Source organism: Callorhinus ursinus, unplaced genomic scaffold, assembly GCF_003265705.2.
Source record: "Callorhinus ursinus isolate GAN/ISIS: 27379988/994484 unplaced genomic scaffold, GSC_fseal_2.0 scaffold17, whole genome shotgun sequence".
Lineage (NCBI taxonomy): Eukaryota > Metazoa > Chordata > Mammalia > Carnivora > Otariidae > Callorhinus > Callorhinus ursinus.
The window spans coordinates 15201083-15227855 of record NW_027397079.1 but is presented as its reverse complement, the minus strand read 5'-3'; the positions used below and the strand labels follow the sequence as shown (position 1 = coordinate 15227855).

At 45.2% G+C, this 26773-nt stretch overlaps 1 protein-coding gene across 4 annotated transcripts in view; it reads right to left on the bottom strand.

The window, feature by feature from the left end:
* The window catches only part of STOX2 (storkhead box 2), a 209238-nt gene that overhangs the window by 95988 nt on the left and 86477 nt on the right, over positions 1–26773 (bottom strand). The window contains exon 1 of one of the 4 annotated variants that reach the window (XM_025886231.2): positions 6278–7921. The exons of the other annotated variants lie outside the window; for them this stretch is intronic. Coding sequence (XP_025742016.1) covers positions 6278–6443 — 166 coding nt within the window. The 5' untranslated portion in view covers positions 6444–7921. Of the gene's footprint in view, positions 1–6277; positions 7922–26773 lie in introns of those variants that run through there. 4 annotated transcript variants of the gene reach the window in all.

The window sequence follows — 26773 nt, the reverse complement described above, 5'->3', positions numbered from 1 at the left end:
GTTAAAACCTTGGGGGCGGTAGGCTAATGCCCAGCAGTGCTGGGAGCGCTGTTCTGTGGCGGTCGCTCACCATCTCATGGCTTTATCACATGGGCGCCCCCGACCACCTCCTCGCTGCTTTCCTGGCCTCGAGACTCTCGTCTCTCCCATCTGTCCTGCAAGCCACCACAGACACCTCTCCCGAAATGCTCCTTTCATCCTTGGTTCCTACTGCGTCAACCGCCTTCCGCCCATCCACCTCCTTCCCTGTCTCCTCAAATCCTACCCAGTCAGTCCTTCAAGACACCGGGAAATCCTCCCCCTGGGCAGCAACTCTTCTAATTGATATCATTCTCGGAAGTCCCATTCCATTCACACCAACCACATCAACCACCCCACTTGCCTCTTGATTATTTCCTATTATTTACTGCTTTCTAATGCTCCATTCACGGAGAGCTGCTCCTGTCTTCATCCAATTTTTTAAGAGAAGTCATATTTTATTCATTCCTCCAATAAACATTTACTGAGTACCCAATCTGTGCCAAGCTCCGTGGTTGCTGGCAAAAGAGATGTGAATAAAATACAGGCTGCCACTGAGGAACTCACCAGCTCAGACAGGAGACCCACATGTGAACTCGTGGTGTGACCTAGTGTGGCCACGGGGCTATGACAGGGGTACCGAATGAATGTCAAAGGAGTGATTTCCTCCAGAAAGGATCTGGAGGAAGACGGAAAGAAAAGGGGTGTATGGGCTGGTTCTGGAAGGTTTGACAGTATTCCATCAGGCCTCTGAAGAAGGGGAGCATGTTCGCAGCAGGGTAGGAGGAATTACGAAAGTCATGAAACGGCAGCAAGGTATTGCTGAAGGTAAAGAGTTTCCCGAGCCTAGAGCACAGGGTGGTGAGGAATGCCCGGGGAAGAAGAGGGGAAAGAGGTGAGGGAGGTCATGACATGGAGAGCCTTGGTCTAGGACTTTATCCACAGGCACGAGAAACACTGAAAAGAGAAATGATTTAAGTATAACCCCAAAAGCCTCTGGAGACACAGGAAGGATGAAGGGGACTGGAAGAAAAGTCAGTCTGGAAGATACTGTAATAGAACAGAAGATTTAAACACCACAGATGTAGAATTAGGGGCAGATCTTAGAAATATTTAGGTGGATTTTCTGACCAACTGGTTGTACATTCCAATGCCACATAAAAATAGCTGAGGGACTAACTACTTAAGGAAAAGTTTACCATCTACTTAAAAAATTACCCATGTCATTGCCTTCCGGTGTTACTGCGGCTAAGGTTAATTTAGAGTTGACTACAGCTTACATTCTTACAAACTACAAGAACCTCTACTCTACACCTTACAGATGGGACTCCACACAGTTTCTAGGACTGATCTACAAAAGCCTGTCCTAAATTCAAAAGTCATCATGTTATCCCACCAGCCAGGATCTAACCAGATTTTGTTTCTTGGTTATAACTGCAACTCAGCATAAGCAATCATGTACCACAGAACATGCTATTGTGTGAACTGTCCTAACTCTCTGGGGCATAGGGAACTTCAGTCAGAATTGCTCTCGGGGTGTAAAAATGCTAAGGATTTTATACAATATACTCATATTCCTTTTTTTCAAATAAAAACGTTCACAAGAGTGTAAAAGATATTGAAATACCAAGAGAGGTGACCTTTTGCAAGCGCATTCATGTTCTCCTGGGAAATAAAGAATAAAGTCATTCACCACCAAGTGTAATATTCCTCACTTCCACTGGCCTGATGAAAGGAGTCAACACAGGTAGCTTCAAATTAAAACACAGTTGGAGGAGCTCGCTAAAAATGGATCGGGGCAAAGAGGGGAAAGGAGGTGACAGGATGCTGTTTATTAAAACTTGCATATGATTATAGCTTCATCCATCATCTCCTACCCCTGTTACTCTGATTGCCAGGACAAGCCCTGGGCATATTTAACGCAATGCTGGGGGATGGCAGAAAGTACGATTCTACTGCAAAATGAGCACTGTTCCCACATACCCCACATACGGGGAAGCACATGACTCCAACAGGCAGAAAGGGCAAAGGTTATTTCTAAGGATTTCTGTGTGAGTGCTCACAGGTCCTGGGATGGCTCATTACAGAGTCACCGCGGAGCCCAATTCTGTAATGGAAGCAGGGACCAGAAGGACCCGTTGCAGATGGGAAGGGAGGTCATGTTACTCGCCAGGGACACAGCTGGTTGGTGGCAGGCCCAGATTAGAACCTCGAGTGTCCATCCTCCACTCCCAGAAAACTCTCACATCTCTTAAAATAACAGAACATAAGGAACTGGGACACGCCATCAGCTGTGCCCCAGAATTCATTTCTATAAAATGAAAACTAATATACTCATCAATGTGGTGGGCTGGTCATTCCTCCCCACTGATGGTCTGAGTTCTATGGGCAGACAACCCCAATTTAAATTTTCCTAAAAGACGTCAATTTGGGGCTTTTTGATGGATCTTTCTTTTCAAATCCTTTAAAGCCATGGTATTAAAACTGTCTGCTTTCCTGTTCTTTAAAGTGACAAGTATCCGTGTGAAAGTGCCATGACTTTGGAGGGGTCTCACATTAAGCAACCCCTTTTATGAACATGCTCAGGAGAACCTTTCCCGTGGAAAAACTACCTTCCAAGTCCGATCTACAGAATGCCCCCAAACTTGGTGGCATTACACGTAGAACATCCAGAAGCACCCATCCCCAGGGCTCGGGGAGAAGGCAATGAAGGAAATGGATTCAGTAGCATCACTGGTGTGAAGAGGTCACGGGTCACACAGTTAACAGACAGGGGGCTCTAACAGTTTCACCAACAAAAGCTTTGGCGCCTTGAAAATTATTTCACGGAGGTCTGTGAGCATGTTTTCATATGTAAAGTACTAGGAATTATACTGATATTTCCCTCTTTGCGGAGGGGGGGTTTGCTTTTATCTCTAGTCAATTGCTATCGTCATTTCTAGTTTTAGAAAATGCAGAAGAATGATCCTACCTCCATTTGATCTAACCTCTTTTCTTCTTCAGATGATGCATTCACATTCAGTTATTCATCTTGATTTGAACAAAAGGCAAGATTGTCCCCCCCTTTTGCCCAGAAACTACCAATGGGAAATTAATATTCAAGACGAACAATGGATTCATCCCATGGCCTGTGGACTTGCCGGGTGCCAGGAGGAGGTCTGTGAGTTCTTAGGATTATTTTAGATTTGGTAGCATGAATTGGGAGCTTACACAGTCATAAAAGCCACGGTTTTCAAGATTTAAAGTTTCAGAATTCTCTATTGAACTATGCTTCAACAGGATCTCTTTTAAGTTTTATACGCGCCTATCTGAACCTCTTGAGTTTAAGTGTCGTTTATCCCGAAGCTATATGAAAAAGTCCAGGCTAAATGTCAAGCCTATTGCTATAAATCACATTTCAAACTGGTAATTACTTATTGGTGGAGAGAGGGCTGTTTGAAATGGTGCTGTCTCATTAGAAAGCTATTATGGAACGCCTGCAATTCTGCCTTAATAAACAGAGTTAAACTTCCAGAATCTACTGCCTGACAGTTATGCCAGACCAAACAACAGCTATTAACATTTCCAAGGATCTCTCTCTCTCTCTCTCTCTCTCTGTCTCTCTCTCCCCTCTCCTAAAGTTAAAAACAAAAAGTGATTCCCCCACCCCATATTTTTTAGGACTATTTGTGGGGGGAGGGTGTGGATTTCTAAAAAGAGTCTCAACTGAAGTTATTTTAAGTTCCTTGTCTTGAGTAACTTGGTAGCTTATCTTGTCCTTTGAACTCAGTAACAAAAAAACCCTTTTTTACTGAAAACGAAGTATGATAATGCCAGTCGACATTATCCCAAATGACTGGACAAACAGAAAGAATATGAAAAGGCTCGTGTGTTTCTTAGCTGCTTCATTTTCTATTCCATTTTATGTGACAAGGGCTCTGTTTGTATCCAGTCACTAACTTGATACAAGTGGATCTCCTTTACATTTCTTAAGAGGAAGAGAACTTCCTGTAAATGATCTCTGCGTGTTTCCATATACTGTCTATTCCCATCAAGACTCAGATTTGGAAAAGAGCCATATTTGAAAAGGAAATTGATAAGCTACCTCCCCCTGAAACACACAAAAGATGCACATGAGTGATCCCATCTATTCTCCCAGCGTTCATTGTAGGTATCTGTCTTAATATTTACTATTGCCTCTCAGTAGCACCAATAGCTTTTATTACATGTTCTAGCTAACATTTAAAATGATGAATAAATAATAGCCCTCTGTCCCTGGGCAAAACCATATTATATCCAACCCTGTAGCCCCATGAGAATCTAGCAAGGCACTCTGCTCTTAGGGGACACTCCAGAAAATGCTGAATGAATGACACAGCTCTTCTTCCCCCACCTCTTGGGTTTCTTTTCTCTGTGGGCGCCTAACATTAATCTGCATAGATAACCACCAACCAGAAACAATTTGTCTTTCAGTATCACTGTTAAGACCAGCTTATCATCTGCAGGTCAAGAAATGAAATAAGAAAAGAGAATCAAATAAAATTAAGAGTTTCTTCCCTGAGCCCTCAGAAACACCTTGCAGAACTGGCAATGTAGCAAAGTACTTTAGCAAATAATGAAAATGTGATCATAATGAAGCTATGCCAAAGACAGATAAAAACAGGCTCCAGGGGAATACGCCTGAAATCATTAAAGAATCTCACAGGTTTGTCGAAGAAATTATGGCCACCTGCCCTCCTCTAGCCTAACACCTGAAGAGGGATTTAAAAAGAGGGGAACCAGTCAGTGTGGAATGAAGACATTCAGACCCAAGCATTTGAAACCTGGGATTATCTAAAAACACTCGGCACAGACATGCGTTTATGTACATATGTGTTTTGAGGTTAGATTTCGACTTAGGTGTGTTTCAAAATTTACTATCACAAGTTTGAAGAATGTAGCAACCACAGCAGTGATTGACTGAAATTACTAAAGTATAAACTGTACTTGTCACTTTGCAAATCTGGCTTTTCATGAAAGAGAGAATCAAGGGAGCCTTATTGCCAAAATTGTACAACACCCTTCTGTCGCCAGATTTTGCAATAAAAAAGATGGTTATTTTGTTTAGGTTTTATATTTATGGAAATGTGGTCACAAGGCATTTTTAAAGCATGAGATACTGGCCCCAGTTTAAAAAAAAAAAAAAAAGAAACAACGGGCTGTTTTAGGGGAAAGACGGTAGAGATACACTGTGAGCAACAACCACAGGCTTAAAGCAATCTTGCCAGTTAAGACAGGGCTCAGGGCGATTTGGAATAGTATGTGGTTTCAAATATAAACTCAGCTCTTCCATCACATTATGTTCAGCAGAAAATTAATTCCTTCAAAATGAAAAACGAACAAAAATTGATGTCTTATACATCACCGCATACAAGTGGTCAACAGTCAGTAAGGAGAAAACAAGGAAAGAGTTCCAGGATTTTCCTCCTTCAGCATTTCCTCCAGTATGTTACCCCTTGCGTTCCCAACTCACAACCAAAGCCATTCCGTTGTGTTGCCAAAGGGAACCGGCTCCTTCCGAAATGCTTTTAACAGCACTGCGTTTTATGATGATGAACCCTTTTCTGAAGCCTTCGTTCCCATTTACCGTTTTGTTCGTCCTTCCTGTCTGACATGCAAACACAGCCTCCATGCTTTCCATACAACCTAATTCAAAGCAACATATGTTAAACCCACACGGTATCATGTGAGCGTTCAATCCGCATCCACACCATTACCCCACAGAATGCATTCAATGAGCTCCAACAGAGTTCTCTGCGTGCACATCGGATGAGCCTGCGATGTATGTGGGGCTCTTGCCCGACTCAGACCATCCAGAACTGTGCATGGAACCTGTTCCCTTTTAAGAACAGGGGGCTATTTAAATAGCCGCTAGGATAACTGGCCACAATGCAGGAGCCAGCCGGCTCGGTACTGCAGGAAGCACCGGACGCAGGCTCTTCCACAAAGCTCCAGGAGGCTGCCGCGCAAGGAGCTTGCAGTCATTTGTCTCCTGCAGCCAAAACGCCCGGCACGTCCCCCTCCCTTATTTTACCTAACTAATAGCTCTCCAACCCCATATTGAGAGGGCCTGCTGTGGATCTTGCGGAGGTACAAAATGGTGGATGTGAGCTAATTTTTTCCTGCTTTCCCCATAACTTAGCGCATCCATCACCCACCTAAGCGCACCCCCCCTCCCCGGCAGCGGCGCACCGAGCACGCCCCGCGGACCCGGCCCGGGGGCAGAAACGCGGGTACCCACCTGATGTCATGTAGCCCCGCGAAGCCTGGGGCGCGAAGGCCGCGGGGAAGCGCTTGTGCAGGCGGTAGTCCTTCTCGCTCCGGGACCTCATGCGGTCCGAGGCCCGGTCCGAGAAATCCGAGCTAGGCCAGGCTCGCCGCAAGGTTGTGCTCCGGGTCTTCTTCATGGTGGGGAGCGCGACCTGCCACCCCGATCCTGGGGGCCTCAGCGCCAGGGCGCAGCGCGCTGCTTCATCCGTCTACGGCGGGCACGACCCGGGCGGACTCTGCGCACATTTTCCCAGCCCCTCCTCGTCGGCGTCTACACCGCCAGCGGCGGGTCCGGCCCTCCCCACGCCCCCACACACCCCCACGGTGAAGGCTCCGATTTTACACACGTCCCACAATGCATTACACTTCATTTGCAATCCGCCCGGCTTATAGCTTCCAGATTCCTGGGGGGAAAGGCACGTTAGCAGGCTCCCCGGCCAGGAGGAGGCGGGGAGGGGGCGGGCGGGGTGGGGGCGCCGAGACTTGCAGCGTGAAAGCAATGGGAGCGCACACAATGGCCCGATTCAGCGCAGGAGTGCTTAGCCAACTGTGAGCCACGGCACAAAAGATCCAAACAAACGAGGAAGCCGAGGCCTCCGGGGCTGACCCGGGATCGGGCGCCCGGGAAGCCGGAGGGGCGGCGGAAGACCCTCCGCACCCGGCGGCTCAGAGAGAGGCGTGGGGTTGACAGTGTCCAAGTCGTGTCCCCCAGGGCCTTTCGACCGCGCGGCCCGCAGTCGCGGGCGCAGGCTGGCTCTGCCTCTCCGGCAGTCCTCGGGAGGCAGTCTTCATTACAGAGGCTCGAATGGGGGGCGCGTGTGCACAGGGGTCCGAGCAGGCTCTGCAGACAGCAGCTGCGGCAGGCGGGCTCCTGCGGAATCCAGGAAGAGCCCGAGTCGTCCTCGCAACTGCAGCGCCTCGTCAATCTTCCTCCTTCCGAGGCTCAGGGTGGTGTGCGTGCGTGCGTGTGTGTGTGTGTGTGTGTGCGCGCGTGTGTGTGTGTGCGCGCGCGCGCTCGCGCGCCGACACGCCTGTGCCCCCCTACACATGCATGCTCCTACTTACTGGCCGAGGGGGCGTCGGGAGCCATGGCTGCCAACGAGGCCGTGCCTGCCGATCCACACCCGCACGGTGGCACAGCTGCTCGGTCGCGAGCGCGCAGAACGGCTACTGAAGGGCAGGAAGCAGGGCAGCCGCCCAGGCTCATGCTAATCACCGCGCTGCCTTAAGTTAGAGCACAGATCCTGACAGGCTTCTCTTTTTCATGTAAAACACCCTGCGGCGGCGCGGGGACCTTGGCTGGTGTCCCAGGCCAAAGTCAGCGCTTCGATATTTACATATTTTTAGGATGCTCCCTCCCCCTCGCAGAGGGAGAGACAGAATCCCCTCGGTGGGAACCGCGAGGTCGGCGGTGCCCTGTCTTGCCCACCTGCGCCAACCCCGAAGTCGGCGAGAGCCGGAGCAGGGGGCGCCACCGGGGGCTCCTGCGACAGCCGCAAACGCCGGGGCGCCTGGTCCACGCCGCCTGGGAAGTGCAGTGGTGGTGGCCTCCGGCTCTTCCTCTCTCGCCCTGGATGCCCCGTGTAAGTCACCAGCCGCCCGCTAACTTGCATTCAGGTCCTTTACACAGCACGGCTCTGCACAGCGGCTTCGGGTCCAGCAACCAATCGCTAAAGGACAACAATGCGCGCGACGCGGGAGGGGAGGGAGGCGCGGGGCCCGGGACGCCGAGGTCACGCCGAGTTAAAGGCGCGCGGTCACAATGCTGCGAACCCCGACGACGCTGTGCCGCGGCCGTTTTTTCAAAACGCCCATACCCCCATTTGGGTTTCCAAAAATGCTCGGGCGTTATAAACAACAAAAAGAACTGATTTTTCTTTCTCAGCATTGTATTTTATTTTACCTTTTTTTGCGCTTTTTAAAAAATCACTAACGATGCAACGTTCAAAATCATTTTTTTTCTATGCTGTAGTTTCGTAGCCACAGCTGCCAAGGTGCAGAGATAAGGATACGCGAAATCTTTATGGGGCTATGATCTTATCAGGCTGATACCGCAAAAAAAACAAAACCCAGAAAAACAGCAGGCTCTAAATGGTTAAGACTCAAGAGTTCTAGCGCAATTCGGTGCTCTTCGGAGGCTTGAAGTCTTTCGGGGAGGGGGGGCGGGGAGAAGGGGGCCCAAGGTTCTTGAAGAACTATGCGGAGGGGGCGGGGTTTAAACCACAAGCATTAGATAATCTAGAACTAGAGCTTCCATTCAGTATCTTAAGGCTGCCCTCTGTCACCTGGGGCCGGTGGAACTAATCCAACTCTTGGGATGCTGGGGGGTAAACAAACAAGCAAACAAAATCACTATCATACGGAACTTATATTTACACTAATCAAAATTTAGTACTATCTGTAAGACAATTAGCTAATGGTCAGCGACATTTTTTAAAAATTAGGAAAGGTTAGTCCCCCCAAAAGGCACATTTTGCTAAAATGTCTTCTTTACTGTAAGAGATCTTCTAAGAACAGAAAGACTACAGCTTTAGAAGCAATAGAAGGCTAAATGTGCAAAGAACCATAGAGGTAATATAAAATAATTATATTAATGAATGCACGAGATATTGACATTTAGATATCTCAATCCAATTCAACATACAATTACTCAGTACCTCCCATGAGCCAAAAGTGGTGATATGAATGATTACAAGTTACGACTGAAGGCTAATGGTGATTGCTGTGGCAACTGTGGTATTTATTTACTCATTCAGCAAGGAATTATTGACTATCTAGAACATGCCAGCACTGTGATGGGCGCTGGACAAACAGAACACCACACACGGCTCCACGCAGTTTAAGGTCTCGGTAGTAAGCAAATAAATGCACAAAGTGTGCCACGTTCTACAAAGAAGAATAACCTCTATGAAAAAAATGACAGTTCATCTGAGACCTATGGGATGAGGAGTCATCCAAGCAAAGAGTAGGGAAAAATGGTGTCTCAGAAACTGGGAACAGTACATGCAAAGGACCTGAGGTAGGAAAGAAGGGTAGCTTCTGTTGGAAGAAGTTAAAGAAGGCCAGTGTGGCTGGAAGTGGAGCATAAGAGAGAAAGGCGTCTGATGAGGTCATGGAGGAAGGCGAGAGCCAGATCATGCAAGGACTTGCATTAAGGGTTTTGTATTCTATCCCAAGTGCAGTGTGAATTGCTGAAGGGTTTTAAGCAAAGAAGCAATGATAGTTTTAGAATTTCTATATAGAAGGGGCTCAACAGAGAGAATCTGTTCAAAGGGAGGGGTCAGCCAGGAATTTTCTGGAGAGCAAGCTTGAATTGCCCTTGACTTAAAACTGAGAAAATAGTCATTGTGTGCATGGGGAAAAAAAAAATGGGGTGGGTTGATGGAGATGTGGGGAGGAGAGCTACGCTCAGCCACCTCTGAATGCTGGCCTTGCAGGGGAATGGCATCTTCTAGTACACATAAACAGAGTATCCTTGGAGGCAAGGCCAAAGGGCCAGACACAGAAGAATTAGAATAGTTTGGGTTAGCTGAATGGAATCAGATAGTAAAGTAGGAGAGGTAGGGATAGTTATGTAATTTATCCATCCAAATCAGATGACAACATCAAAAAAGATGATGAAGTTAAGGCTTGAATCTAGCAAACAGCATATTATGAAACCAAGCTTGTCTGAAGAAAGTAGATGTGGAATCCTGTTATTTTAGTCACTGTTAAAATCTGGCTCAGTGTGTCCATCTGTTCAACGGAAACGTTCACTCCGGTCATATGTGACCTGGAGGTCCCCAGTCCTACTAGTTTCAAGTCTCTCAACCTACATGAGATGATCATGTATCTGGGTTGTGAACTGGGTTAGGAACATCACAGAGGCTCAGTTGCATAACCCAGGATTCAGTACTCGAAAGTTTAGAAATAAATGGAGAAATGATAAAGCAAATCAAGTTTACAGTATTAGTATTTTTTAAATCAGGCTTAAGAATCATTTGTACAGTTGGTATATACGTATCAGATTAAAGACCATCCGATTATAGACACTAATTAGATACACATCTGGTTTGTGATTCTAACTGAAATGGACAATTGATGTTAGACTCACAATTTTAAGTTGCAAAGGTATAAGAATTCTGACTTTGAAATTCTCATTTAAAACTTTGGTTTATTAGGTTTTTAAGAGTTTAATGAAGTTAAGAGTTATAAGAATATAAACTCCATGAAGGCAAGGGATTTTTCTGTTTTATTCATTGTTGCTCATTGTTCTGTTTTGCTCGCTGTATCTCCAGTGGCTAGCAATGCCTGGCATGTATTTGATGACTAATGAAGCCAGGGTGAGTACTCTGGAAAATTTGGTTTGAAGCCTGCCCAGTCAGCCATACTAAGTGCTTTTTAAAAATTAAATATACCAAATTGATAAATGCAATTTAAGTTTTCAAGAGGATGTACTTAACTGTGTTTCTAAATGGAACTAATTGTTGAGTAAAGGGACTTTAGTCTTCAATTTGAATTAATCAGATGTTTTTCAAAGTTCCCCCAAGAGTTACAGTTTTTATTTTATTTTATTCTTTTAAATTTACAAACAGAGCTAACGGAATCTAAAAACTTAAGGACATCTTTATTTTTTTCAGTGTGTATCTCTGGTAAAAGAAAATTTGATTTTTTGAATTTGTTACCTCTAGCATACTGAACATTAACTAAAGACTTAAGTAGCTGTTAACGATCTTTGTTGTGCACAGAAAGCCCCCCTCAGACATTAGAAAGCCCATACTGACTATATAGACTGAATGTGGAATAGATCTGGGAGAAACCGAATCACTGGAGTAAAGGTTGATATGAGTGAGAAATGAACACAAACATAAACCTAAGTGGTAACAGCTCTAAGCCTTGACCCTGTAGCCTAGAAAAGATGAATTTCAATCCAGGGCCTCCTAAGCACACAATACCCTGGCATGCAGAGATGCCCACCAACAGGACACTAGCAATTTCCATTGGCATATTAGGCTCCTCAAACTGGAACATTCAAGGAGCAGTCCATTCAAACTGTAGCCAAAGTTGCCTGTGGCCTCATTTTTCTGCCCAAGTATGACTGGTATGGTAAGAGACCTAAAGTGTGCAGAAAGGAAATAGTCATCCATGTATGTTATGTGATACATGCATGGACCTTTGTGATTAAAATATTTGTCAAATAAAAATCAGAATTTTTTTAATTTTTTGATTTTTAATTTTATTATTTTTATTTATTTTATTTTTTTGAGAGAGAGAGAAAGAGCAAGAGCATGAGCGGGAAGGGGCAGAGGGAGAGAGAGAATCTTAAGCAGGCTCCAGGGCCAGCACAGAGCCCGACACGGGGCTCAATCTCACAACCCTGAGCTGAAATCAAGAGTCAGATGCTTAACCAACTCAGCCACCCAGGTGCTCCTAAAAATCAGAATTCCGAGTCTGATAGTAATTTCTCTTTCTGCTTCTTTCGGAAACATGATTTACAGATGATATCAATAGGTTACTTTGACTAATAAGCTGATTAGTCAAAAAGAGAGAGAGAGAGAGAGAGATAGACGCACCTTGAAGTCAGGCAGTTGTGGGGCCGAGGTTATAAAGCTAAAGGAATCTGGAAAAGAGCATGCCCCTGAAGGACTAGGGCTTTTTCAGAGGCTTGTGAGATGGAAAATTGGGGGAATTTCTTATGGGACACATATCTACACTCCTACGTCCCTAGATATATATGTTTGTGCATCCATAGGGCCTGGGATATGCTGGCCTCCAAAGACAGCTAACTGAGGTAGCTGACCAAGGATTTATCCCCCAGGGCACTTCTGTCCACATTTTGTCTTCCTAACCCAGGCTCCAAACTGCTAGTTACAATTTTAACAGAAAGCTCCAGCATTTACGGTCTTTCTAAGAAGATGCTAGACAGGTGGTGGCTGAAACACTCCAGGAAGTGATAAATCCATAGGATAAAACACATTTAAGAGAACTCCTATGAATAATGAGAATGTGTGTGTGTGTGCGTGCGTGCGTGTGTGTGTGTGTGTGTGTGTGTGTGTATTTGCTTTCCATTGCTACCAAAATCTAAGTTGAATGTCTCTTATTCTCCACTTAGGTACATTGTCACTTGCCATTCACCCCTGACAGGGCCGTAATGAGTAATGGTTGTCAGTGAATGCCACCCTCAAAGACAGCAACGTCCAGGGACGGAGGGATTCACCAAGGAGAAGTAATTCAAGAGGGGCCTGAGTTTGGGAGGCCTGCTGATGGAGGGTGCTGGTACCATTGTGATGTGATGCACATCTCGACACCAGACTGATGGCAGGTAGAGTGACAGAGGGCACTGAGGTGCAGGGATGCCCACGTAACGGGCATTCATATCTTTGTGGGGGCGCCTGGGAAAAGTTAGTCTTTGAGTTCCATTTGTTTTTTTCAATTGTGATGGTAATAATATGTCTCTTAAACTGTTGTAGCAAGGATTTGAGGTAAATATACCAATGTGCCGATTCACTGCTACCAAGTAGAAAGCATCAGTAAAAGATATCCTTTTTTACTATTATTATTATTAATATTGAACACTGAGGGAGGGAAGCATTTTAAAAACCCGAATCCTTTCTAGATCCTTTTGTTCACCTATGAACCCTGTTTTGTAGCAAATTAACAAAACAGGTTACTTTGACTAATTCTGGGGGTGCGGGGGCACCAGGGATGCTACCAGCGAGCATGCTGACATGGTGGGTGCTGCTGAGTTGCAGAGTTGAAATACACAGCATGCACACACTGGGCTAGAAAAAAGGGAAGAAGAAAACAGCACCCAGCCCAGCTAGAGCACACTCAGGAGCTAAGGCATTCACTGACCCGCACACCTGGATTCAAGTGGAGAAGTCACTGGGATCAAGAAGAGAGTCCAGAGAAGGTGGAAACAGCCCAAGTGTCCATCAGCGCATGGACGAACAGAAGGTGGCTTGTCCAGACAATGGAATGGTGCTCAGCCTTAAAGAGGAAGGCATTCTGACACAGTCCGCAATGTGGAAGAACCGTGAACACATTAGCGAAGTGAAAGATGCCAGACACAAAAGAATCGCATGATTCCCCTTAAACGAGGTACCTAGTGTAGACAAATTCATAGCCACAGAAAGAACATTCATGGTCACCAGAGCCTAGGGGGAATGGGGAGGGGGAGTTAGTGATCAGTGAGTAGAGAGTTTCCATTTGGGAAGATGAACAAGTTCCAGAGGTGGATGGCTGCACAACAATGTGAATGTGCTTCATGCCACTGACTCAAACATAATTAAAATGGTAACTGTTTCATGTATATTTCATCAAAATTGTAAGAAGAAAAAGAATAAAGGACTTGGAACAAAGCCACCCTCAAGAAGTGGCTTTGTGGGTGCACTGTTGCTGGGAAGACGAGCTAGTGCGCACTGGCCTTTGGACCTGCCCACACTGGTTGCACACATCTTCTCCTTCATCACCTTTGAAAACACAGGCTAACATCAGGGAGGCCATAAGCGTAGAACAAGCTCAGAAGCAAACCAGCAGGGTCGGGCGCCACCAAAGTATCAGTGGGAAAGGGGTCCTTCAAGGATGCATTGGAATTTGTAAAGATCGAGAGAACAAATTTTTTAAGATTTCTTTTAGGTTTACAGACACTGAAGTTTTTGCTCTTTAAATGTATATAATGAATGAATGAATGAATGAATGAATGAATATTAATGGACACTCCATTCTAATACTCCATTTCTACCAACCAGAGAAAGTAGCTTGAGCAATGATACTGGTCAGAAATCAACAGAGGAAACTAATGGTCTCCTCCAGCTGAAAGGTAGGGAGATGTAGCGAATGGTGAGCAACTGGGGTGTAAAGCTATATTGGGACAGTTGGTGGAGGGAGGGTTTGGGGCTTGGGCCGGTGAGTCTGTGCATAATTCACAAGGAAAAGGGGCATAATGAATACTGAGCAAAGGAGAGACATAACTGGGTAGCACTTGTAAATTTAATCCAGTGGGAACTGGCTGCAAACAGGCAGGAGGAAGCTTTTTGGGGTGCTGAAAATATTGTTACAACTGAACTGGGGCCGCGGCTGAAAATTTCACAAATGTATCAAAACACATCAAACACTTAAAGATGGGTGAATTTTACAGCATTCAAATTTATACCTCTCTAAATAAAAATAAAAAAAAAATTACCCAGCCATAGAGTGGAGGATTACCTGGAAAAGAGAGAGACCTGCCCCAGAAGACCACTGGGAGACTATTGCAATAGTGTGGTTGACACGATGTGAGTCCGAATTTGAGTTCTTGCTGGAAGAATGGAGAAGTGTGGACGGGAACACTGCCAGGTTAGAACCGGCCGACCTACACAGCTGATCTTGCAAGGGGTTGGGTGAGGACAGACCAAGGAGAGAGGATCAGAGATACCTCCAAGGTTTAGGGACTAGTGATTCCACACACAGAAACCGGGAAGTCGTTTTACTTCTGGACCCTCCCCTTTCCTGAACTTTGGAGCTCTGATAATTTACGCTACATATTTCGGCCCTTATTCTCATACTTTTCAATATTATCTAATTCCTAAATATTATACACACACAATTTTCTTCTTGCTAATGTAACTGACAATCTCTCCATTGCAAAATCCATTGACGACGTTAGTCCTTATCTGGGTTCTTGCTTGGCACTGGTGCCTACTCTCTCCTCTTTTATTGTTTTTAAAGATTTTACTTATTTATTTGAGAGAGAGAGAGAAAGAGATCACAAGCAGGGGGTGGGGCAGGCAGAGGCAGAGGGAGAAGCAGGCTTCCCGCCGAGCAGGGAGCCCGAGGCGGGGCTCGATCCCAGGACCCCGGAATCATGACTTGAGCCGAAGGCAGACGCTTAACCAACTGAGCCCCCCAGGCGCCCCCCACTCTCCCCTTAAAGTGTGTCTCTCCTTTCTCTGTTTTCCTGTCCCTCTCCATGGCTCTCATCCCACTTCTCAATTCTCCTCTGCCCACGAAACCCTGGCATTCTCTGTGTTCCTCCAGTCTCCCTAGCTGAGCTCAACTACACCCTCTGCTTAGTGTTAACCCCGTAAGTGAAAGCTTTCCCTGAACTCTCACCATCTGACCTCTCCCCTAGGCTGCAAATCCCTACTTCTTACTGCCAACTGGATATTTTCCTCAGATTCTCCACGGACAATCAACCTCAAGCTGCTCATTACACAAAATTCGTCATCTTTACCCCCGTTCTCCCAACCTCTGGCTTTCTGACATGCATTTCCAGGCATGGTCAATGGCGCTCCCAGACAGCCAGTCTCGTAGAGCAAGAACATGGGCATCAACCAGCCTACGCTTCTCTCTCTCAGGGCTCCCTCCCATCCATCCCAGGACCCTCACCACCCCCAGTCCTCACCACATTCCTCCTGCTTTCTACTGCCTGCCTTTGTCCCAAAGGCCTGAGGCAAGGCACTGGGGAAGCAGCGATGGGCCATAAAGAGAAAACTGGTACCAGTGTTCTGCCGTAAGATAACCAGCCGCCTTTGTGTGTTTGCCAAAGATGCATGAAAGGTAACCTAAAATCCTCAGTGAAATAAGACTATATTATAAATTTAAATATCAACAATTAAAATAAGATATATATAATCATATGCCTAATTTATTTGTCTAAATACATACTTCAAAATAAGTTTTTCAATTAAAAATGGAAATTTGTCATCAGTAATTTGGCTCAATATTAAATAGCTGAAGGCAAAAATCAGACTGTATAGTCATAAAAAGATTATACATTTCGGTCTTTATATTAACTAGCATGGAGAAGCCCCAAATCATATGTGAACGCAGCTGGAGATCATAAAACTATTTAACCATCTTCTCTGATAAGATTTTGACACTGACCATGAGGCAGTTGACTTCTGTTCAACAAGTTCTGTTACCTGAGGTAAACCACATAGTTAGTAGTATCTTCTGCCCTCTTCTTTGGAAAAGTACCCATGAGAATCTCGTATCAAGCCTTCAAGTCTCTCTTCAGAACGCTTAAAATCCTTTCAGTAAAATCAGAAGAGTTTTCATCTGGTCGTTCAGCCAACTAAGAGAACACCGTTCATGATGATCTCGGTGTGCAGCCCCTACGTCCAGCTATGAAACCACCTCTTTTAATCCTCCTTACACTGAAAAACTGTCTTTGCAAAATAGCACGTGTTACAGCTACATTTGTTCATTTAAAGAACCTAAAGTTATACTCACACGACTTCAAGTAATTAAAGACAACACCAAAATATGGCCATTTACAAGGCCAGAGGCAACTAGGCACATTCTCACAGAGAATAGGCTTCCTCTAGAAAGGCCTAATATTTTTCTGAAACCCATACAGTTGCATACTGGACTTTCTTACATGATCTCATAAGCTTCAGAATGAAACCATTTGAGTGAATGGAGTGAATGAAAAATTTGAGTCACCTCACCTCCGTACAGATTGAGAGAAGAAAAAGTAGAACGTTGTTGCCCGACTGACAGGACTGGTAATATTAACAATTCATTTAGCAACTCTTTCCGTTTTTCACACACACGTCAGGCTTACGCTGTGCACAGGACAGGGAGAAATATCTGCTTCCCCAGTCAAGCCTCAGTAGTTAGGCTGAGTTCTCCCTTGGACCCACCAGGATTTTGGTCACAACCCGCCACAATGTCTCCGTGAATGTTCCGCTCATTCTTGACTAACTACAGAAGACTAGCTAAAATCACAGTATTGGTGGGTTCCTCAGGTTGTAGCGAGTAGTATCAACCTTGTACCAGCGAAATTGTTAACTCTTATCATTTTATAATGAAAAATACTGTTATCTTTATGTTGAACAACTCCTTAAAGTGTTCTGCCGCAAGATAACCAGCCGCCTTTGTGTGTTTGAAATTCTTCTCATGGTTACTCCTAACCTCATGACAAAATGTGAAGATTGTGTGAGCTGTAAATCCACTTTCTGAGCATAGATAATCTGCAACAGAGAGTAATATCCTAAAAGTAAAACACAGCTGGAGGAACCCTCTTATGCTGTTGGTGGGAATACAAACTGGTGTTTTTCAGTTTACTCTGGAAAACAGTATGGAGGTTCCTCAAAAAGTTAAAAACAGAGCTACCCTACGACCCAGCAATTGCACTACTAGGTATTTATCTAAAGGATACAAAAATACTGATTTGAAGGGGCACATGCACCCCAATGTTTATAGCAGCAATGTCCACCATACCCAAAATATAGAATGAGCCTAGATGTCCATCGACAGTGAATGGATAAAGAAGATGTGATGTATATATACAATGGAATATTACTCAGCCATCAAAAAGAGTGAAATCTTGCCATTTGCAACGATGTGGATGCAACTAGAGGGTATTAAATGCTAAGCGAAATAAGTCAGAGAAAGACAAATACCATATGATTTCACTCATATGTGGAATTTAAGAAACAAAACAGATGAACATAGGGGAAAGAAAGGAAAAATAAAATGAGATGAAAATTGAGAGGGAGACAAACAAGAGACTCTTAACTACAGAAACAAACAGGGTTGCTGGAGGGGAGGCGGGTGGGGGGAAGGGATAATTGGGTGATAGACATTAAGGAGGGCACTGGATGTAATGAGCACTGGGTACTATACGCAACTGATGAATCACTAAATTCTACCCCTGAATCTAATAATACACTGTATGTTAACTAAATTGAATTTAAATTAAAAATTAAAACACACACACACACACACACAGCACGGAGCCACACAGAAACGGCCTCCATGTCATGTACTCCCAAAACCCATCCCAGGTGACACACAGCCACCCGACACATTCACCCAGTGCGGGGCCTGCCCTCCATCTGTCAGTCTTCATTGCTGTTGTACCTTCTACTCAGAAGAGCAATATGAATACAAGCCCTTGCATTTTCTCCTGAAGGCCCAACGAATCAGCTGGGGCGTGCATTGCAATGTGCACAACAGGCTGAACTACGGCCACTCCTCAACAACGTCATTTCCCTTCTCTGGACCTTCTTGGAAGCCACCCCGCTTGCCCGAGATGCCTCTCACCTCTTTATCCTCCTGCAAACCTCTCACTCATCCTTCAAGATTCAAACTGTGGTCAGTACTCTTACTTAAACCTTCCACCTTCTCCCTCCCGTTCCCGTTCTCCGGCACAGTGGGAAGCCACTGTAATACAATATAATATTGCACAGAGCCTCCAACTGCCTCCCTGGTTTGTATACTCCTTGAGACCAAGGACATTTTGCTCACGGAACCACTGTGCGCTGAGCACCTGCTATGTGCTAATAGGGGCTGTCAGTTCTGGGATAACAACATCACAGCCGTTAAGGACAAACGTTCTGTCACTAAGGAGTCTGCATCCTCATGGGAAGAGACAACAATAAACAAATAAAGTAATAAGTTACAGAGAACGTGAAATAGCAATACTGCCACGGAAGAAAATAAAGCCAGGGACAAACACGGAGGCTGAAGGTTTGCGATTTAAAATGGAGTGGCCGGGGACAGCTTCGCTCTAGTAATCAGGGATGCCTTGTGCCTTTCCAAAAGTAGGCCCTCAATAAATGCGTGCAGTGCCGTGCTAATTTGAGACCCTCTTCAGTGCTGTGGTGGTCCTAGCAGAATGCAACAAATGCCATGGATATGTAAAGTGGATTTGGGATCATAAGGGACCTAATATTATATCTATTGCGTTGTCCTTCAGATCCACTTGGAACTAAGGAATAATACATGATGCCTTCTGTTTGCACTGGACTTTACAGGTTATTGAGTCTCTGGGGTCTGAGGTGAGCAAGGCAGGAGTTATAAACATAAAAACAAAGAAACGAAGACCCAAAGGCCGTAAGGGATTTGCCCGAAGCCATACAGAGGTTGAAGACCCAGGTTTCCATCCTTGAGATTCCCAGTCCAGAAGTTTCCCTCCCCACCCACCTGCCTCTGGAAGGACCGATGTGAGCGGTTCAAAGGCTCATCTACTCATTGCTTTTCCATAGTATGAGTGAAGTTCACATACATTTTTATATTGCTGGAAGAGCTCCCAAATTTCTGTTATCTTATTAATAAGTTTTTATGAATAGGGGCGCATGTAAAACAGAAGACGAATTTCTGCAGATGATTCAAATGACTCCCTGGGCTGCTTTGTGCAGACGGTGCGTGAGATCTAGAGTTAAATCCACACGCCTCCTTCAGACTAATCAATCTTGAAAGTTTTCTTTCTTCAGTTCTGTTTGCAGGTCACTGCAGAACTGTTTCCCAAGCCAGTGGAAAAAAAACCACACTAGACCACAGATGGATTTTAAAGGATGGATCTTTTTTTCCAACATGTGCCTTCCTGTAATTTAAGGCAATGTTACATATGAACAATTAAAATCATGTATCAAAAAAGAAGCCAAGCTCCAATAGTTTCCCATTCTATCAAATTACAAAAATCGTAAAAAAAAAAAAAAAGCCCCAGATATGGAAATTCCAGCCTCTATTTAAGAATAACTACTTCTACTTCCAGCGAAAATAGCACTTTTAGGTAATATCATGTAATAATTACTAACAACATTTTAAACTTTAATATGGAGTGAAAAGCACACAGATACAGTTGTTCAATAATTTCTGCTAAGTGCATTTGAAATATTTCTTTAGCTTTCTTTCAATATTTAGGAGTTGAAGTAATTAGACTTGTGGATAATAATCTTCAGTCTTCCTATTACTATTCATCTGGTTATTTTAAAGGTGCTGTGGACCCTCTAGTTTGAACACAGAGGAGTAGCTATAACCTAAAAACCGTTTGCAGCAGCTTTCCTTAGAGTTACCATATTATTTATTATTCCACCAGGACACTCTTTAAAGCAGAAAGGATGCTGTTAATTAGACTAGGACAAAATGCTTAAACCCGTGTCCTCCTGGGCAAACAGGGACATCTGGTCACCCTACTTTCAAGATAATTAGTCAAAAAAAAATATGTAAGTTTTGCTTTATAGGAGCAAATAAATAAATCTAAAGTGGGGAGACAAGAGTAGTTACCAGGAAGATCAGTCATTTTTAAATGTAAACTAGTAATATTTTGGGGTGTGTTCATCTGCTCTTCTCTCTCTTCTGACTAAAACGGTGAGGATTCAAAGATCTGAAGCAAACGTTTAGTTTTGGCCGAGACATGTACTGAATCAGCTCTGCTACGACCCCCTTTGCCAAAAAACAAAACACCAACCAGCTCAGGTAACTGCATGTGATGGCAAGTGGTCCTTGTGAAGGGAACGTGAACTCAGCATTGCTCAGATTTCCATCCCCGGCACTCTCCCGCTTCCCACGGAGAAGGAGGGACGGACTGTGTTAAGACGCCACTGGTGGTTCCCTCCAGGCCACCACGTTGAGGACACTGGCAGCAGAGGGAAGGGACAAATGCTACACTTCTTAACATTTTACATGTGGAACACACTTCAGCACACAAACAAAACTAGGTCTGACAGTCAAGCCCTGGCCTCAGCCTACATTTGGGCTTTGTGTAGACAGACCCCTGTGCCAGTCAGGAAACTCTACCTATCTATCTCAATGGCTTCTCAGAAGGAAGGAGGGAGAGTATCCTAGAGGTGGGAAAGGGCCAAACCCAAATAAGAAGCTACAAGGAAGAGACAGAAAGCAATGAAGGAAAGAGGAAAATTGAACCCAGAGATAAGAAAGGGTCACAGTTACGTGACGTAGTTTTCTTCCAAAATCTCAAAGACTGATTTCCAGGGGATATCTGATCTGGCTCCCTGGCCTCCAGACACTGTGTTTTAAACACCTCCAAGTCCTTGGAGGCAAGCCTTCCAAGGAATTTTCCAGAACCACTGTACAATTTTAAACTTAACATTATTTCAGTTTCGGGCATAAGGAAATCCATCCACATGTGGTCCTAACAAATAAATGTTATTTGGAGTCATCACCCATATGCTAATGAATAGGTGGAATTGCGAGTGTAATATTTTAAATTTAGATGCTGTAACAAGTAAAAACTAACTGCTTGGGGTGAGAGGCTAGATATGTCCTATGTATGCATCAATTAGGAGAAGACCATCCAGTTGGCTTTTACATGTCATTACAGATTGTTGTAATCACCACCACAACCTTAGCCACCGAAATCTAGAAGTTTAAGAGAAAGTGATTCTACGTACTTGTCGGAGTTCACACATGATCCAAGTTCAAGAACTGCAGCACTGGACTGTACCCATGATCAGGGCACCGGGTCCCGTCTTTGTGCAGCTGCAGGTTCCTGGAAGGGAGCTTGGGGGCCCAAGACCCGAGAATGAACGGGACAGGCCTTGAGCCATCTTGGAGGACCATGGTTCCCTTGACTCCCTCTCTGGAATTTTGCTAGGGCAAGGATTTCCCTTCAAGGATTTTTCCAGGGCAACGTGGTGTAGGAGTCACAAGGGAAGGCTCTAGAAGGCATGCGTCAGTGTCCGAATCCTGGCATCTCCGCTTCCCAGCCAGGTGACTGTGGACATGCCCTATAACTGCTCTTTTTCCTCAGTTCTTGGTCTGTAACATGGGGAGAAACAATGGCGCCAGTCCAAAGGGGGTGTTCTGAGGATTCAGTGTGATACACATCAAGAGCTTAGAATTGGGTCTGGCAATTAGTTACTGCTAAGTGTTAATTTATTTTTTTTAAGATTTATTTATTTAAGAAAGAGAGAGAGGCAGGAAGGGCAGAGGGAGAGGGAGAGAAAATCTCCAGCGGACTTCGCGTTGAGCGTGGAGCCCCATGCAGGGCTTGATCTCATGACCCTGAGATCATGACCTGAGCCAAAAACCAAGAGTTGGTCACTTAACCAACTGCATCACTCAGGCGCCCCTAATTATTTTTAATTAACACCCTCTATCTGGTCCAGGGCTGGACACGCAGACACCTTCTTCTTCCCACCAAGGCAAGGGGTCCACCCCTGGAAAGCTCGCAGAGGTCTTTACTGTGCCACATGAGATGGTCGAAGCTCTCTCTTTTCTCTCCATTGCATTTCTTCCTCTCCTCCGGTTCTTTCAGGGATTACCCTAGTTTGGCAAACATTCTTACTTTTTTTTTTTTTTAATCTAAAATTAATCACTATCTCCATGTTCTCCCCAACAACACAAAGACCTTAGAATGATTCAGCTCTGTCCACACACACGTTGGCTCCCAGGCTACTGTTGTTTGTCCTCTCCTTCCCTCCCGTCCTCCCCTTCTTCTTCCTCCCTCTTCCCATCTTCCTCCCTCCCTCTCGCTCTCCCTCCTACTCTCTCCTCCCTCCCTCTCTGTTTGCCTCCCTCCCTCCTCCCTTCCTCTCTCTCTCTTTCTTTCTCTCTTTCTTTCTTTTTGATTACTGTTTTAAGTAGACCTTGTTGCAATTGGCCCGTCTACCAGTTTCCTTGCTCAACATGAGCAGACCAGCTCCCTTGGGTCTGAGTTGCTAGCTTAATGGTGGATGGAGAATCACTGTGTTTTATGAGATTGAAGAGCCAAGAAATACTATGAAATATTTCACCTGGAAATCTATAGATTTACTTTTTCTAATCCAGGGCTTTTCAGGATAGAGAGTCAGCTATATTGCTGGAAATGGAAACAAGCAATTCACTTTTCCTCTTTTATTTTTTTTTTGGTCGATAAATAGGAAGAATCCCTTAGTATTTATAAAATCTGATTTTTTTTCACCAGAAAAAGAAAGAAAAATAGAGGCGAGTTAAAGAAACACACAAACACACACAGAGACACACACATGCAACAAAAGTTCCTGGCCATCCTTTAATAGTTTCACAATAAGTCACAATAAGGTACGATGTGGTTATGGTTCTCCCTCCTTCCCTTCCTCCCTCTCTCCCTCTCAGTGGGCTCAAGACAACACAGCCACTTGAAGACCTACAGAGAGGGCAGTCCCTACTGGGCACAGCATGGCGAGGCTTGGGGAGCTGGGGTGGGGTGATGGAAAGCACCCCAAGACAGTAGCCAGGGTTCTGAAGCTCATGTCTTGCTTCAGCTCCTAATTCCCTTTGGCTTCTTCAGCAATTGTCACTACACTGCTCTGAACCTCGCCTTCTTCACCCACCACCTCAGCGAGGTTCTGGGGAGGATCAGGGCTCTGGGCAGGACAGCAAGCTCGGGGAAAGAACACTAAAATGGAAGTGTGGAAACTCGAGTCCCATGCCAGACTTTAATGATCCCTACACTGGTCAACTCAAAAAGCCTCTATGAGTCTCGACATCTTCATTTAGAAAAGCCAGGGAGCACATCAGACAGCTGCAGGCTCCCTTTCCTGGCTCAAACTCCATCCTATGTTATTACAATGAGATAATCAATGCGAACATACTTTGAGGTCTATATAAGCACTATAGCTCAGTTTTATAGAGAGGAGTTGATGAGGGCTGGAGCAATAATAAATAAATGGTAGGTCATTTTTCTATTTCTTTGTGATTTTGAGGTGATACTACAGCAGGTTATGGTAGAATTTTACTTTGGGACAACAAGAATAGTAAAGAGGAATTCTTGGGAACCCAGGATTGCTAAGTATGACATGACAGGTTACGCCAGTTCAATTTGAAGTCAGATCTCAGTTAAGTGCTGGTTCTGCCTCTAACTATTTCTGTGTCCCTCGACAAATTATTTAATCTCTATAAGCCTCAGTCTTCTCATCTTTAAAATGAGAACAATATTATATTAGTGGTGAGTTCAAATAAGATAATAAACGTGAAGCTCTTGGCTCAGTCTTTAACCCAGGAAGTCCTTGCCATCGAAGACGAGCAAATGAGGCAAAACTTAGTAAAGTCAAGGATTTTCATTAGGCCTTTATTTAACTCATACCTTAAGTCTTTGCAGGGGGGCGGGGCGCAGAGAATAAGCTTGTTTCATCTCCCAAAGGGAACAGAAAAATAGAAGTAGCAACCCAGCTCTACTTTGGCGTCTTCTAAGGGGAAAAAAAGGATTTGCCATCTGGGGAGAACACACCCAGCCAACGAGATGTGCAGGTATTCCAGCATCTTCCCCATGATCCTCCACATTTGCACAAAACACTCAACCGTAGTGCCTGAGCCAGCAACTCCCACCCTCCGGGGACTGGCCAGGGTGCAGCACACTCTCTCCCATCCCCTTGGGATGTCTTGGCCACTCTTCCAGACAGAGCAGATTTGAAAACCACTGGGGTGGGGCACCTGGGTGGCTCAGTTCAAAGGAAGAAAGGAAGGAAGGAAGGAGGGAAGGAAGGAAGGAAGGAAGGAAGGAAGGAGGGAAGGAAGGAAGGAAGGAAGGAAGGAGGGAAGGAAGGAAGGAAGGAAGAAAGGAAGGAAGGAAGGAAGGAAAAAAGAAAAGAAAACCCCTGGGGTTCCAAAGAGAAAATGGGTAAACTTTTAGAAAGAATTATTACTGTCAGTAAAGCATGATATTGTAGAAAGCATAATACTCAAAATCCTCCACAGGCTGGGTCCGTGAATTCAAGAGATTTTCATCTTGGGTGACACAATGGCAGGTCCCATGGCTCTCCGCACCTCCTGGGTGTAAGGCTCTGAGCTCCTCAAGCCCTACTCACTGCCCTGTGGCATGCACATACACTTCCCGCTGCTATAAGAGACTGTCCACATCGCTGTGCGTTCAGCCTGGATCCTAAACGCATACTCCCAGTCTGCTGGTGTTTTCTCTTCCCTGTCTTTGATTCTTTGCTGATCCCCCAGTTATGAAGTCACCGATGCGTTGGCTTGTGTTTCTAACCGTGGTCTGCCTCCCCTTCAGGGTTCGTGGGTGCTACCCACGCCCTCCTTCATCTCCAGCTGCAGCCTAGTCCAGTCATGGGCTTCCCTACCAACGCCAGTCCCACCCTGGCTCCAACTTGACCTACCACGTGGCAGAAGTAGGGCAAGCACCAGACAAGGAGGCACAAAATGTGGCATCCAAATACACAGGCAAAGGGTAAAGGCACTGAAGGGGTTAAGGTTGGGAATAAACCTAAAATTTATTTTAGAAACACAATACAGGGGGGTGGTGATTTCACTTCCAGATTGGGAAAGCTAAAAGGAAGCAGTCAGCGTATTTTTATCCAACAAGGAAGATTTAAAGGAAAAGGTGGGAAAAGAGAAAGAGGTTAGCAGGCTGAGAGGAGAAGACTGTCTCTGGGATTCGGAGCTGGTGAAAGGGACCCAGTGACGAGAGGGAAGGGAAAAGCGCCTGAGTGGGGAAGAGTGGTGGGCGGTGTGCCTGGGCTCAGACTAAAGCCGTCAGGTCCCCTGCACACCCCGGGCAGGTCCCCGCCAGCACCAAGGTCCTCTGCTTCTAAGCCGCTACAATGTTGGAAAAAGGAAAGCCCACCTTCACAGACATAGCTAAATTAACGCTTTCATTTTTGCTGTTTTCTTTTATTTGTTTGCTTAAGGGAAGAAATTTGTATGAGTTTGCAAGGGCTGCCATCACAAAATACCACACACTGAGTGGCTTCACCAACAGAAATTGTCTCACAGTTCTGGAGTCGGAAGTCCAAGACCAAGGTGTTGGCAGGGTTGGCTCCTTCCGAGGGCTGTCCCAGGCCTCTCTTCTTAGCTTCTGGTGGTTCCTGCTAATTGCTGGTGTTCCTTAGCTGGGGCATCATCCCTATCTTCACATGGCATTCTCTCTGTGTGTGTATCTCTGTCCAAATTTCCCCTTTTCATAAGGACACCGGTCATTTTGGATTGGGGGCCACCCTACCTATGACCTCGTCTTAACTAATTACATCTCCGACAACCCTAGCTCCTAATGAGGCCATATTCTGAGGTCTTAGAGGCTAGGACTTCAACATATGAATTCGGAGGGGGGACACAACTCAACACGTAACAGTGTTGTTAATGACAATCCCTTGACACTCCTTCAAAGTCCTAAACCAAAGCTAGGTTCCTTAAGAAAAAGCAAAAACAAACAAACCAACCAAAAAGACAAACAACAACAACAACAACAAAAGCAAGATGGCCCAACAATGTTTGAAGAACTTCTTTTGCAGTTTATAAAAGCAAAACTTCCCTTTTGGGTAAACCTGTGCATATCACTTACACAAGGAAGAAGCCAACTTGTTTTCTGAGCTCTAGAGAAAGGGAGCATTTGCCGCTTTTCCTTGCACCAAACCAAAATAGTCCAAGGAACAAGTAAGTGGTAAATCAGCTCTGCCTTACAGCCACCAGCATAACTGCAGGATTTGAGCACTACCCGAAAAAATAAAGTGGGAGATAGGGGTGGAAAAAAAGTAGCACTGGAGATGTGTAACTCTCATTAACGGGAACAAGAATCTGTCTCATTTCTGCGCAGACTGTGTGAACCTCTAGTCTCTTCCGTGCCAAGCCCCAGGGCCCCGAAACAAGCAAGTCAGAATAAGAAGTACCCACAGGATTGGCAGAGAGCGGGCAAGAGAACACATCCAGGCCCCAATTAGGCTGTGCTGTCTCACTCAGACCTCACAAAGGCCTCCTCCTCAGGTTCCATGGAAGCCAGAAGTAAACAAGCAGGACCAGGCCTCAGTAGTACCTGTGATCCAGGTGGCACGTCAGAGAGGTCGTG